The 14,404-nt window shown below is 34.3% G+C and overlaps 2 protein-coding genes across 15 annotated transcripts in view; both read right to left on the reverse strand.

Moving 5' to 3' along the window:
* LOC119636819 (disks large 1 tumor suppressor protein) overlaps window positions 1-14,365 on the reverse strand; it is a 57,751-nt gene extending 43,386 nt beyond the window's left edge. For 12 of the 14 annotated variants that reach the window (XR_005247187.1, XM_038032469.1, XM_038032493.1 and 9 more), the window contains exons 1-3: window positions 10,820-11,412; window positions 10,609-10,740; window positions 5,968-6,092 (exon numbers count right to left, since the gene is read on the reverse strand). Coding sequence is in view for 13 of the 14 variants with exons in the window: in XM_038032469.1 (XP_037888397.1) it covers window positions 5,968-6,092; window positions 10,609-10,740; window positions 10,820-11,213 (651 nt within the window). In the remaining variant the exon portion in view is untranslated. Of the gene's footprint in view, window positions 1-1,289; window positions 2,944-5,967; window positions 6,093-10,608; window positions 10,741-10,819; window positions 11,413-14,263 lie in introns of those variants that run through there. The other 2 variants (XM_038032544.1, XM_038032535.1) reach the window with 2 other exon arrangements.
* Window positions 6,187-7,891, reverse strand: LOC119636883 (PCI domain-containing protein 2 homolog). Its single transcript, XM_038032571.1, has 3 exons — window positions 7,457-7,891; window positions 7,148-7,388; window positions 6,187-7,089 (listed from the first exon to the last, which is right to left on the reverse strand). The coding sequence occupies exons 1-3, from the start codon at window positions 7,677-7,679 to the stop codon at window positions 6,360-6,362; spliced, it is 1,194 nt and encodes a 397-aa protein (XP_037888499.1). The 5' UTR covers window positions 7,680-7,891; the 3' UTR covers window positions 6,187-6,359.
* Window positions 14,366-14,404: the final 39 nt, after the last annotated feature.

Raw genomic sequence — 14,404 nt, forward strand, 5'->3', positions numbered from 1 at the left:
GTCTGTTTTTGAAACCTTCAAGTTGGGAATTGTTTTGGAAAACTGAAAATAACGAGAGAGAGAGAGAGATAGGGAGAGGAGGAGGAGGAAGAGGAGCAGGAGAAACAATGCCGCGCTCCCAGCGTCCGATGTCGGATCGATTTGACTATGTCCGTTTAATGGTTATACGAAAATTGAAAAACACATATAAAAGTCGGCGTATGAGCTTTTAGTAATAGAATTTAAAATTGGTCTTAATCCACCTGCCTGGAGCCAAGATTCCGAAAGCTACAATCAGAAAGGAACACTTTAGTTTTTACATATTTCCTTATGATAACCGCAATGAGGTCAATGGGAGACGAACTTTTTCACTTGTTATATATGTATATATATCTGTGTAAATATTTTATGTATTTATGGTGTTAGCCAAAAAGGTTCATAGTTACATATGAATAGTAGTAGTAGTAGTAGTAGTAGTAGCAGTAGTAGTAGTAGTAGCAGTAGTAGTAGTGGTAGTCTTTGTTTGGCTGTAAAGTGGAAAGATCCGTAATGAAGGGCAAGACAACCACAAATAGGTTGTTTCAACCGTTGATATATTTATTAAATTTTTTTTTTTTTTTTAATAATTGTCTAGTCTCGAGCTTATGATTCCCCCCATTTGGTGGACAATACAAGAAATTTGCACTAAATCTGTCGCAACAGATTACACTACAGTAATAAGTTGACCTATCGTTGCTATTATATAATTAAGACTGACAGTGCCGGATGGAAATCTCAGCGATCGATTATATGCGATGTATGCGATGTTATAATGCGATATATGCCACGTCAAAGGTGATTATTCAAAGTATGATTGAAGTGAGGAAATACCTTAATTTGATTCCGGGGTAAGTAAGTGTGAGAAGTGCAAGAGATATTGTGTACGATAGACTCTGACTATTGATGAATTGGTCAAGAGTGGAAAAGAGCGATACAAAGTTTCATGGGCGAACGCTCAGCTCAAGCTCAGCTTGCGCTCAAGTTCAACTCATAGCCAGATCTCAGTTATCCCTTACCTCGTGGCCCTTTAAGGGGATGACAGCACATGATTATGATTATGAAAGACACCGCGGAGTTAACGCTTACGAAACATGTCCATTATGTAATGATTTGAAATTTGAAATCTAAAATGAGAAGCATGCGTCGTCGTGCATAAGGCAAATACAAAATACAGTTTTGTTACTTGATTTCTCTCTTTACAGATACCTTTTGAAGGCGAATGTATTGAATAGATCGCAATCGCAGTAAAACGAGTTTAATTTGTTACTTACACAGAGATGATCGTGTTGATGATGCGAACAACATGTTTTGACTTTTGTTTTATTTTTATTATGAGCAATATTTTTAGTTTTTCTAGCGTTGATAGCATGATTTTCGTGAGCCATGCAAGTGCATTGTGCGTGTGCATGCGTAGAACTTGCTGCTGGTGATGGCAATTGATGTTGTGGCGATGAGCTTGTCGATGATGAAGATAATATTTGATTACGTCGCGGGCGACGTATACGCACCGGTGAGCGAGCGTGCAAAAACGAATTTGAAAAACGACGACGTGAATGTCGAACTATAGAAACCCAATCAATCATAGCGATATGTCAAATCAGATCAAATTGTCGATCAAATATTCAAGCAAACTATTTGCATCGCATTTAATATATTTGTGTTGTGTGAAGAGAATTGATTGCCGTGCAAATTAAATATTTAATAGCAACAATTCTTACAGAATAATAAACTTTTTTTATTCATATTTATTCGGGAAAGAATAACAAAAAAAAATTGAAGCTCTATATATATATATAATCTACGCACGCAGGTAGTATATGATTCATTTGATTGTTTTCATTCATTCATTCTGCTTGTGCTTGTGCTTGTGTTGCTTTGTGTAAACAATTTGTTTTTTTTTTTTCTTTTTTTTTTTGATAAAGTAAAGATAAGAATGATGAAACTTGTAAATTTATATCGCACTAGCATTCATATACCACACACACACACACATCTCGCATCTCGCACCTAACACCTTACGCGTTAAGTGAACAATGAGAAAGCCACTAAGGCATGAAAGGTTAAATGGAAAATATCGCGAAACTCATATCGAAAATTTTGTTTATTTTTCCTTTTAGTTTTTTTTTTACAAAATAATCATCTTATGTTCGGATGCATATTGCTTACGCCGTGCCGTGTATTTCAATTTTCAGACATATACGGAACACAACAAATTTTCGACTGAAAATGAAGAAAATAAAAATTTTCCCTCCTACGAGAAAAATTTAGTTTAGGTTTTTTTTCTTTTTTTGGCTTTTTTCATTCCATGAATCGAGGAGGAACGCGTACAGTTGTACATACGAATTTTAAACATATGCACGCACATACACGCACACATACATACAGTTCGTTCCGTAATATATGAACAGATGGATTTCAAAGAAAATTCCAAAGATTTTTCAATTCTGTTAAAGACAAACTGTTGGCGAGAGCAAGAGCGATAACAAGCCAGGCGCTTTAAATGTCACATTTATATGGAATGGACTGTAACTATGCACGTACGTAAATTAGTTTGTGCATAAAACTATGTGTACAAGAGATTATGTTTAACAATATATTCAGCGAACTCGTTTACATTTTATACTTATTAGCACATAAGAGATGCTAATAACAATCATCATAAGTTGCCTTTTTATGTTTAAACGGGCCTACTACAAAACGTTACAGGCGTACTAACGTTGTCGATCGGTTTGTAACATAACAGCATAAACGTCAAGATAAGATATACCGATGCTTCCCTAACGAAATTCATATTCAATCGTCATTGACTTCTTCCATCGGCAATTCTTTCTCTTCGCAGAAACTATGCCATGCTATTGCAGGCTATTCTTTTGTAATCGAATATGAAAGTAGTAAAGTAAAGAAACATTTCACAATTAAAAGTGAACTTCCTTCAGGGAGATGCTGTAAGTTATTTCATCGGTATATGATTTTCGTCCTTACGGTGCGCGAATCTTTCGACTTGGCTTTCTTAAATTGAAATAGATAACGCAAGTCCCATGACAAGTTAACTCATCGCCGGTCAGCAATGTGCGGAAAAAACCACCCTTTTTACACGAATTGTTTTGTCTTAACTCGATTTTTCAATATTCAATGAATTTTGTTTATGAATTTTCTCATTCTCACTCCTCGATATAAGTGCATACGATACGGGATTCCCCGAATTATGCACAGAGTACAGGTGTAATGCGTTTTTCAAAGTATAATTTTTTTTTTTTTACAATATATTTAACGAACTAAAATGGAAATAAATCCTCCTCAAGTGAACTCTAATAAGAATTTTTTCGATACTGTTGATATTGTACTTTTCAGTTGCTTTTTTTAGCTTTGGAACCGATCTGCTATTTTTCCATGTAAGCAATATCTTTTTTTACACGAATTCTTTGGGAACGAATTTATCGTGTAAAAAGAGAATTAAGTGTACGAACACTCCTAGGAATGTAAACAATGACAACAACTCCATCTGATATTCTTACTTAGCGCGATATTGTCTCAGCCAGAAAATGAAACCATAGGCTCGTGAAATTTCACGGCATAATATAAAAAAGTTAACAGAGTCCCTAAGGTACAAGGCAATAGCAATCTCAAAAGGGGAGTATTATTTACATCAAGGTGAATATTATTAAATCAATAAATTCTACTCTCTACTCAATGCCTTCGTCCATCCATATATGTGTAACAAGAAATTAGTTACATTTCCCATATTTACCTTTGATGATAACAATCCGAAAAACAAATCACAAAACGAAAAAAGAATTTTTTTTTTTTTTTTTGATATTAATATAGAATATTGGTATGGAATGAAGTCGACTAAGAATTCAGGGACAGAGTGGTATCGGTCACCACAAGAACCGAATAATTTATCTCAAGTTAAATGCAGCTTTCTTACTTAATGTAAACACATACATACACACACATACCGTCAACGCATTTATAGTCATTCCGGCAACTAATAGAGTGTATATATGACTGAGTCGATGTCACCATTTACCATACGTTGTCTAATTTTTTTGTTTTCTTACTAACAAATGTTCTCAACTGCTGTACAACATTCATCTCAAGGCTAATTATCAGGCATGCCCTCGTACTTCTCATATCCATTGCAAATTTTTTATTGCATATGACTAAGTATTTCTATATACTTAACCATTATCAAGAGCCGCCGAATCGAACCAGCTTAATCTAACTATATATTTTTGTATTGGATTCATGATAACGCTTTTCAAACCATCGCCTCCAATATTAAATTGAAATCAAAAAAATTTTTTTTTATTCTTGTCGATTACAGTCGAATATGTTATATACACTTGCTATCTTTAATAAATAAATACATTATAGGCGGATAAAGCCCATCATTAAATACGCTGCACCACTTCGTCTAGTGAAACGTTTCATTCACTTTCCTGATGAAATAACAAAAAAAAAATTCATGCATTTCTGACCGTCTTAATCCGAAATTTCCCAAAATAGTCCTATACGTATTTTTGTCGAAAAGTGTTGAAATTTTAACTTTACTGCCATGTAAAGATTTATTTTTGATATGGAATTGCATCCAAGAAATACAACTCCGTGGGCCAAACGGTCTGGGGTTAATTTTTATGCCAAAATACTCTCATAGAATAATTTCCATCATAAATTATTAAAAATTAGACCTTTTTGCAATTAGGCAGTATATGACATGGCTCAAAAGTGATTCCATCTAACCCAAAATTTCACATCAGTTCTGTAGTAATGTCTAAAATACTATAAAGCATTGTTTTTTTTTTTTTTTGCATATAATGACTTTTTCAAAATAACTAATGATAAGCACAGTGGTCGTAGAAGTATTCCGATCCAAGTCATTTTAAACAGCGTTCATACCAATCGAAAACACGTCAGTCTACCAAATATTGTCAAAATATATCAAAAATCGCGAACTGCACGTGCATGTGTGATCGTCCCTTCACGGTGGTCTGATCAAGGTAAAAAACTGGCTAATCGATTACAAAATTGATAAAATTGAAAGTAGAAGTCTACCCTCGCACATCGACTATTGACTTTTCTGATATTATCATGTGTTCTTTTCAAGCATACTATTCCTAGCATCTTACTTTTCCTTTTTATAAAGCAAAGTTATCTTTCAATTTCTGCGCCGCGAGTTTAGCCGTTATATTAGCAGAGTTACATGGTAGCATCATTTAATGTAAACATTATTGCTGTGAAACACTCGTATGCCGGCTACTCGGAATGGCCAGAGGCGCGAAAATTGAGATAGAATGTTGGAATTTGGGACATGAACCAACTAACAGGCGACTGTTTAAAAATATTCTTGCACTTTCTATACCCACTATCGAATCGTTGGGATATAACTAGACTTACTCTTACCTTATCACAACGAGAATCCGTCCGTGTCGATAGGCTTAAAGTAGGAAAGCTAACATCCTATTACGTAGTTATTATCGTATGAAATATCAAAAACTTCAAATGCAAGCGCCCAGAATGGACAATGGAACAGCTTTTATAAAAATATTTATCAGAAGCATCCAAGAAAACTTGTAATTACCCAAACAAAATGCACTATTATTTATATGCTGCTTGAAAGACATAGGCATCGAAGCGAATGCTTCATGTCGAGTTATTATAATTTGTTTCGTTCAATTAAATTATCTCTTTATGGGCGAGTTGGAAAACTCATATTCTATTAAACATCTGCTTCACGTTTTTCTCATAACCCTATCGATGTCTGGCATTTAGATATTTATTAATTTTAAGTAAATAATTTATACTATTTCAAGGTCTCACGTTTATTTTGTATACATTTGTATACATTTTTGAAATAATTTTCAACCTCATTGACTTTCTTTTGCTTTTACATTGGAAATTTTATTTTCTTTCGCTGTTATGAAATATGATAGACTGGCATATACTTACATCAGCAATTTTGACGGTATGACCGTCTTGCTCCCATTTGCTGGCAATTTGCAGTGTTTCCACAGTTTTTTGTTGTGTAGTCTTAGAATCATCTAAAAGAGTTAGTTCATAGAATTCTTGTATATCTAGAAATAAAAAAAAAATAAATAAATAAATAAAATAAAAAAATAGGCAAAAGCAAAACTAATATTATTAGAGAACATTAATCTTAAATCTGTTTGCTCCTATTAATATAAGAATACAAGACTTGAAACAGTTTTCTTTTAACATTGCATATTCTTTTGCTTTATTTTCAAAATTCGGATATCTTCGTCGTTTTTTTACAAGTCATAAAATATAAGTATTGTTAAATATAAAGTTCAATCGTCAAATAATTTATGCGGTCGCCGCTTTCATGAGACGGTATTCAGTGCAGGAAAAGGATTCTGTTTAGATACGACTAACTTGTTGTGACTGTGCGATATGTAACCTTTAATTTTACCCTCAAAGATTAAATTGGCGATAATGCAATGCGTCTCATCGATGGTCATATCCTTCTCGCCAACAAATCGTAAAGCCGAACGAAAAGCATTTAAATCCAATTGATGGGTTTGCTTAATCAAATACACCCTTTTAAAGAGATTACGGTACACAATGAATTTCAATTTTTCCACTAACAAGTATATGCCACATTTAATAAAGAAGTATTCGTGACGCTGTATAACATCATCGAATTTCCGTACATTGCCCTCTTTTAATGCTTCACTCAATTCATGAAATTGCAGGATATCGTAGCATTCTAAGATATACTTTTTTGGCATGTAACCAAGTAACATTTTAACTGGCACCAGGTAGATAAGAATGAGACGTTTATTATGAGGAAAATTTTTTGGGCAATATTTTAAGGCAAACGATAGAAAATCATCGGCACTTTTATAATCTGAATCGAACATGGCTTTGCGACCGACAAAATATTTATAAGTAATTTGTTCTGGCAACGGAAATGTATCCTTAAAAGCACTGCTATCAATTGCACGTATTAAGGGTTTACATAAATGCAACTTATTTATACGAAAGTAGACCTTAAACAGTTGATTAACTAAATTTAACATTCCTAAGCGTTTGGTTTCGCTGTCCGAAGATCTGAAAATATATGCGAATATATTTGACGAATCTTGGAAAATGTACATAGATTTTTTACCGATTATCTGCCGCACATACACGAAAACAACTCATTAAACAATCGGCTGCCCTTTCAAGTATTTCGCCCGGTTTCGAGCCACTACCCAGCTCCTCGCATTTCTGTGCTAAAATTCGCAAGTCCAAGCACACCGTATACATAATAGGTAGGCACCAATTTTCCTCTTTCAATTGTTGCAACATTTTCACAACCGACTGCACACATTGTGATTGATGACGATAGGCCAACGGAAAATCACGGGCTAAAATATTGAAAAGAAAAATTAAACAACAACATTCGCTCCATCAAGGGCAAAATATATGCGCTTACGTTCCAAACTTAAATAATACAACACTTTTATATGAGCACAAACTATTTCATCGATAGGTGCTTCCAATATGCGACTAACTGCATTTTCCGGCATCTCCACGTATAAATTGCGGTTCATGATATGTTTATCTTTCAACGAAACGAAAGAAGCCAAATTTACGCCATCATTAACTGCCCAAGCACGAGCGACTCCACTTAAAAAGTTATTAAGTGTACCAAACATTTTTTTATTCTAATTATTTTTTAACTTCCTTAAAAGATTTTTCACTTCATAAAAAAATTGTTTTCAACAAATATAAATAACTAATGACAGCGAAACTTCATCCCTTTGCTATTAACGCACTCACACATGTCATACATAAAAAAAAAAAAAAATGTTACCATATTTACACAATAAGATTATAGTATTGCCATAGTTAACTGCGTACGCAATATTCAAGCGTGACAAGAAACTTTTAAACTTTTAAAATCATTAATTTCGACAATCGAGTACCTTACAACGCTTCCTTATATATTGGGAAAGAGAGAAACTATGTTGGAATTGCCATCTCATTTGTAACACTTACAAACTCTCTCTCAACATGAATACATTTTTTTTTGAGATTTTTTGACCGAATTTGACAAACTGACGTGTTCCGGTGCAAAGACGAAAAGCGGATTGAGTCAGACCATTTTTGCACCAACCCAACATTTAACGCCTTATATGAATCCTACACAAGTTTACGTCCGAAAAATAAGCCTTTACATGGGACAAAGCCTTAGTTTATAATATTTCACAATAAGAATAATCCCACAGTTGTTTGTAGGTTTGACAACAGAATCAACTGGACCAAATTTTAATTGTGTAGGTATATCTTTTGTAATGCATGAGTTCTGACAAATAATAAGCCTTTATGACGAGAATACCTATTGTTTAATATCTTATGATTAAACTCGGCCCATAATAGTTATTTGACATAGAGATTAACTGAGTATAGGTCTACGTAGATCTACATTCCTTGTCCGCGGTATAATTTCCACATTAGTGGTACCTAAATCGACCTAGGCATGTAAGTTTGACCTTCTATGTAATGGAAGCTATCGACTTCAACAGAAACATTGGAAGCTCTTGCACGCAAGTTGGTATTGAAATTGGCCCAAATCGGACGAAGGACAGGTCCACAGCACCACGTAAACTGAGAATATCTTTGTTTTTCAAAAGGAACAACAAATTTTTTTTTTTTTTGCCCATTACTCATAAACTATAGCTGATAAATGTATAGAAATTTGAACGATTTTCTTGCTTGCATCAATTCTGTATAGAATCGTGTTTACATCGCGAACTCAATTTACAGTACAAAATAATATTCTATGGACTGTCAACTACTGCAAACGCCGCAGTGTCGCTTGATAGAGTTAGTATTGCCAGAGCTACGAGACTCTAAATGGCTAGAAACGGGGCGGACTTTTTACATCCTGCTTGCTTGCTTGCGTGCATGAACTGTCAAAAAAGAATTGATTGTAGGCGGTTATATGTAGCTAAATATACAGTTTGTTTTCGTCATCGCGTCGAAGTGAATTTTTGGCAAGCACTTTTGAAATATCCGCTCGCTCCACGTATTTATGAGGGCAAAATAAAATCATATGATTAGTATTTTAGGCTTTAAAGTGATTATTTGCATTTTGATTAAAAAAATGAAACTAAAGCACATGGCTACCTATTGCTAGTTGAGAAAAGAAATTTGTTCGCTTTGTTAATTGCATTATGCTTCAAAAAATCACTTTTCAAGGAAATCTTTCGCTTCATTGATTTTGCGCTTTATTAGTTTGTTTATGTAAACAAATCGTAATCGTTCGGGTCGATTATTCAAACTAACTGTATGATTTTGCTTCAGTAAAACAAGCCAGCAAGCAAGCAAGCTATGTATTCCAATCATTTTGTGCACGGTGTCGTCCATGAAGGAAAAAGCGAAAGGTAGTCATTGTATTGAGCACTTTAGTGTCGCATAGCTGACAATGGACAATATTGATGCTATCAAGCTGTATGTTTGCGGTAGACAACGCGTCATTGTGTTTAGCGTTTACAGCCATCTATTGTGAAAAAAGCACCACGAACTTTTTCTTTAATCTATTATATAACACTACATTTACATTGGAAATTTCTGTTGGCTACGGTTGATAGCAATTATTTTTACATCAAACTTTCGTTTAGATAGTCTTAAACATTATTTGCGCCAAACTTTAGATAGACATTTGCCATTATTTTGACCTTGACAACAACGATATTTTAAAATTTTCTGTTTTCAAAGATTTTTGAATAATTGTGAAGCTACATGTCGTTGGACAATGCCTATTGTTATCTTCTATCTTGTTCTTGATTACCACGGTGCGTATGTATGAAGGGGACAGTCCTGTGCATGACTGTTAAAATATTAAAAATACACTTTTATTTAGAATTTATCTCAAGGCGTTTTATTTTAGTTAGGACTTCGGACAAGAATAGCTGGACATCGTTAAATTAGCTCAGAACTCGACAATTTTGATTTTTATTTATTTCTGAATATTACAACTGAGAGTGAAAATAATAAATACATAAAGAGACTTGTGTTCAATGGGTAGAGGAATGGAATTGTGTGTAATGAATATTCAACTATTTTGAATAGTGTATGCTAATTAGGGACATAACAGAAACCTGTGTTGCACCTAATTTATCGTATTTTTTTTTTTTTTGTAGCACTCCTCAGTTTTTCAACTAATTCACCTTTATTTTGAAATTAAGCTGCGGGATTTATTTACGCTTTAATATATGCACAGAATTTAGACTTTTTTAGAAAATCTTAAAACATACAACAGATGGACATGGACAACTGGATCCGCAGTTCTCAGCATTACGGACGAAACAATAAAATAAAGAATTCATATTTTACCCAACTATGTAGACTCAATACCCACTAGTTTTTCAACACGTAACTTTATTAAGGTTCGAACGAAGAACTACGTTTCAGTCAACACAGTAAATCATCTGCTCTTGATTAATCTGACTAGCAGCAACAGCAGAAGAAGAAGAAGAGCAAGAATGTTCATATAATTTTTCTAGTTTAATAGAATTAATCGAGACGGGGTCATGTGCATTAGATATCATTTGTTGTATTAATTTTATGATAAGTACTTACCTAAAAGTGCTTGAAATAAACGAGATTTGAAAATTCGTATTACACGTTCAATCGCTATCCTTAAAGCACGATCTTGAGGTTCCGATAGTCTTGAGTGATAATCCTCCAATAGTTCAAGGGCACGATGCGCTTCTGCGATTTAAAAAAGCAGGAGAAAGAAAAATTTTATTTAAGCGATTTGAACGATTTATAATTTTTATCATATATATACTTTTCTCCTCATTCATATCATCATATAATTCATTCTCACTAGCCTGGCCGAAAATTGTCGACCAGTAACCACGTTCCGTGCGATTTCTTGATTTCGAACTGTGTTGATTTATGGAATCAATTAATAGCTCGAAACGATTCAATTCATAACCTAAATCATCCGAAAGTATGGGATCGCATTTGGGAGGAGAGTTTTCAAATTCTTCTTCGGATTTTTCAAAATAACCTGATTCAACATCAGGCGTGTGTATATGATGACGACGTCTATTATCGTAATCTAATAAATCATTGACTGAATAAAAGAATTCAGCATCGACCTTTGGAGTGCGACGAGGACTTTTATCATACCGCTCAACTTGAAGTTGTTTCATATGGATGCCGTCATCCGTCATCATTAGTAAAGGCGTCTCATACGAACTCAGTTCACTTGTTAAATCGGAGCAACTAATTTTTATGTCATTACGTTTTTGTTGTGTTAAATGATTTTGAGAATTATTGATTTCCTTAGTTATGGTATTTTCTATGGATTCTTTTTTATTTAACAAAGATTCAGTGACACAAATATTATCATCATTATCATTTTCATTGTCGTCATCGTCAACGACGACGTCTATTATCTCGTTGTCGTTGTCGTTGTCGTCATCATTATCACTGGGATCTATATTCAAAACTAGATCGCCGTTAGCTTTTATATTATCGATACCGTTAATTGAACTGATATCTATGCTTGTATCCTTAGATTCGTTTAAGGCTCTGCGCAAATATCCTGCCATATCTAAATTTTAATTTCTTACAGCATTGACAACTGTACGCCACAAGCGCTCGTCTTAAACTGAACTTAAAGCGCGTTTTCTTTGATTTCTTTTAAAAGAGCAAAGAAAATTAATAAAGACGAAAATAAAAATCGATAGTAAGACAAGTACGGCACGGTATGGTCATATTTTCGAAGACACTTAGCTATCTAGCTTAGTGTAAAGAATTAGTGTAAGAATGCAAACTCAAGTCCAACCAATAAGATTACGATTGATTCCCATATCATAATAAAAGAATGTGGTCTTTGCGAGAAACAAGATTATCGCCAATAAGAATTAGATGAATTTTGGGAAAATGTAAACAAGAAGAAGCTCCTGTCAACAAGTCTTTACGATGAAGAAATCAATAGAATTGATTCTGATAAGAGAAAGAAAGAAAAATCTTGAAAGAAAAAGTCGATTACGTGGATTGCGTGGATTCTCTTCAAATGTAACAAGACCAATTTGGGAAATAAACTGCGAGTTAATAAAAATAGAAAATGATTCCAGCGAAGGTAAACTAAGAAAATATTTTATTGAGAAAAAAAAAAAAAGACTAAAATTCATATGGAAACAATTGGTCACCTCTTAAAAATGCAATGATCTCTGGATAATGGCGTAAGTTATCCACAATAGACCTTTCATCAACTAGACGCGTTCAATTTTGACTATGTCGCTCAATTCTGCGATTTATTGAAAGCAGGAACAAGTCTTTCTCGTATTGTTGCTTGAGTTTTATACCGTACACCGTACCGTTGTGGTATAGTGTATATTAAGTTTGTGCAGACCAGATTAATGCCCAGAAGAACTTGGCCCCCACCTTTTTATTATATCGCTCGATTCAGCAAACTATTCTGATTTAAGACTGTCTGCCCGCCTGGTGCCTGTCCATGTGTAATAGGGCACAACTTTCGCGATATTTTGATGAAATTTGATATAATGCTATGCTTCGACCCAACGACGAACGCTATTGAAAATGACGCAGATCGGTCAACTTCTTCCGCCCCTCCCCATACAAAACATTATTTTGAACAATCTTTATAAGAAAAAATATTGCAATTTTTTGAAATTTCGCCACAAAAATCACATAGTAATAGCATGCTGGTTAGTTGTGAAAACCTTTGGATCGGAAAGAGGCAATTTTTTGAATCCCTTTCAAGCTTGGTATGGTAAAAATGCCTAATTTTTAATATTTATATTAATAAATTGAGGCAAAAATTTTATCTTAACGAATTTGGACCACATAAGCCTATGTTTGAGATCCTAACACGTATAAGATTTTTAATGCAAAATAACGTTTTATATGTCAAAAATCTATTTTTTTAGTCAATTTAGATCACACAAATCTATTTTTTAGATCACACCATATATAGGGGCTCTCAGCAGGGGAAGCATACCCTGCTATGGCGTCAAAGTTATTAATGATGGGAGAGTAACTGGAAATCGATAAAAACTTTAAGTCGGCCTTGCAGCTGGCCTTGCAGCATTCTTACATTCTTACAAAAATAATATCTGATATTATTGTAAGCACACTATAAAGAAGAGGAACTAATATATAGTATTAGTTGCAAGTGCTCATCCTAGTTCTAGGCCTAAAGTTTATTCTTTCAATCTAAATAAACTACTAAGTGGTTTGCATCTCTTGTTCATTTCCTGACTCGCAGAAGAGGAAGAAGGAGAAGAAGAATTTGTTGGAAAAAAGCAAAACCCAACCGAACTAACATGTAGTTATGTGTTTCAGAAATAATTGTTCTCGAGCCGAGGACAAAGAGCAAATAAAGCACACGGAAAAGGGCACAAGATGAATAATTGGAAGAAACAAGAAGAGTGACGAGTGATGTCAAACGTATTTAGATTAAGTAAAGCAAGCAGGCAGAGAAAGTGAAAGATACTCTCCTTCTGTGTATGTCAAGTGCTGTCCCCAAAGGACATTAAAGATTTGAGATCGTGTACATGAAACTACACGGCGCTGAGGCGATATGCATCCGTACTGCCGCAAAGGCAAGCAAGCGATAGGCTTCAGCTTTAGATTGCAGGTCGACATAGTTAATGCGGTTAATCCGATAATAATTATCCGCGAGAAAGAAAGAAAAATTTCATTGCGATTGGGAAAGGGACTGAATTCGACCTGAGGTGAAGCCCGAAGAAGAATCCATTAAGAGTTATGCTTGCCATAGATGATATGTTGAATAAGAAAACGAAAAATGTTTTCGTATTGTTTATGAACGAACTAAAGATTCTTTTTCAAATAAGAAAAGCGATGAAAATTAATTCAAGCATTCCGCTCATAACTGGAGACTGGCGGATGGATAGATGGCTTTTAACCGCGAGTTCAGATTTATATGAATATGTAATTGTTTCCTAAATGTTGGAAATTCATTTTCTTTTCTTGCGCACTCATTCCCTACAAATAACCGAAAACGTGAGACCAGAAGATAAAACAAAAAAGCAAAATACTTAACCACTATATGAAAAACTGTGATCTAGACATGAATTTGGCATCAGGCCAAATACTAATAAAACAGCAGCAGCCGCAGCCGCAGCCGCAGCAGCAGCAATAATAACAACGACATAACATAATGCATATAAGAATAAATAAATAAGAAGAGGGGCGTGGGGCGAGGTTGAAAAAAAATTAGGAAAACTGTTATTACCTTGTTTCTTGACTGGCATGTTTCCTTCCTTATTTTTTTATATGTGCGCTTTCAATCTGATTAGAAAAAGAATTTAATGTTGATTGGATGTTTGTGGTTCTTGTTGTTGTTGTTGTTGTTATTATTATTAATCCACAACTG

The sequence above is a fragment of the Glossina fuscipes genome, unplaced genomic scaffold, assembly GCF_014805625.2.
Source record: "Glossina fuscipes isolate IAEA_lab_2018 unplaced genomic scaffold, Yale_Gfus_2 0, whole genome shotgun sequence".
Taxonomy (NCBI): Eukaryota; Metazoa; Arthropoda; class Insecta; order Diptera; family Glossinidae; genus Glossina; species Glossina fuscipes.

Excerpts from the sequence above, each read along its gene's own strand:
- LOC119636883 (XM_038032571.1), bottom strand. The coding sequence starts at position 7,679 with ATGTTTGGTACACTTAATAACTTTTTAAGTGGAGTCGCTCGTGCTTGG. Across the intron at positions 7,389-7,456 it reads GTATTATTTAAGTTTGGAAC|CCCGTGATTTTCCGTTGGCC; the intron begins GTAAGCGCATAT and ends TCAATATTTTAG. Across the intron at positions 7,090-7,147 it reads GTATGTGCGGCAGATAATCG|ATCTTCGGACAGCGAAACCA; the intron begins GTAAAAAATCTA and ends ATATATTTTCAG.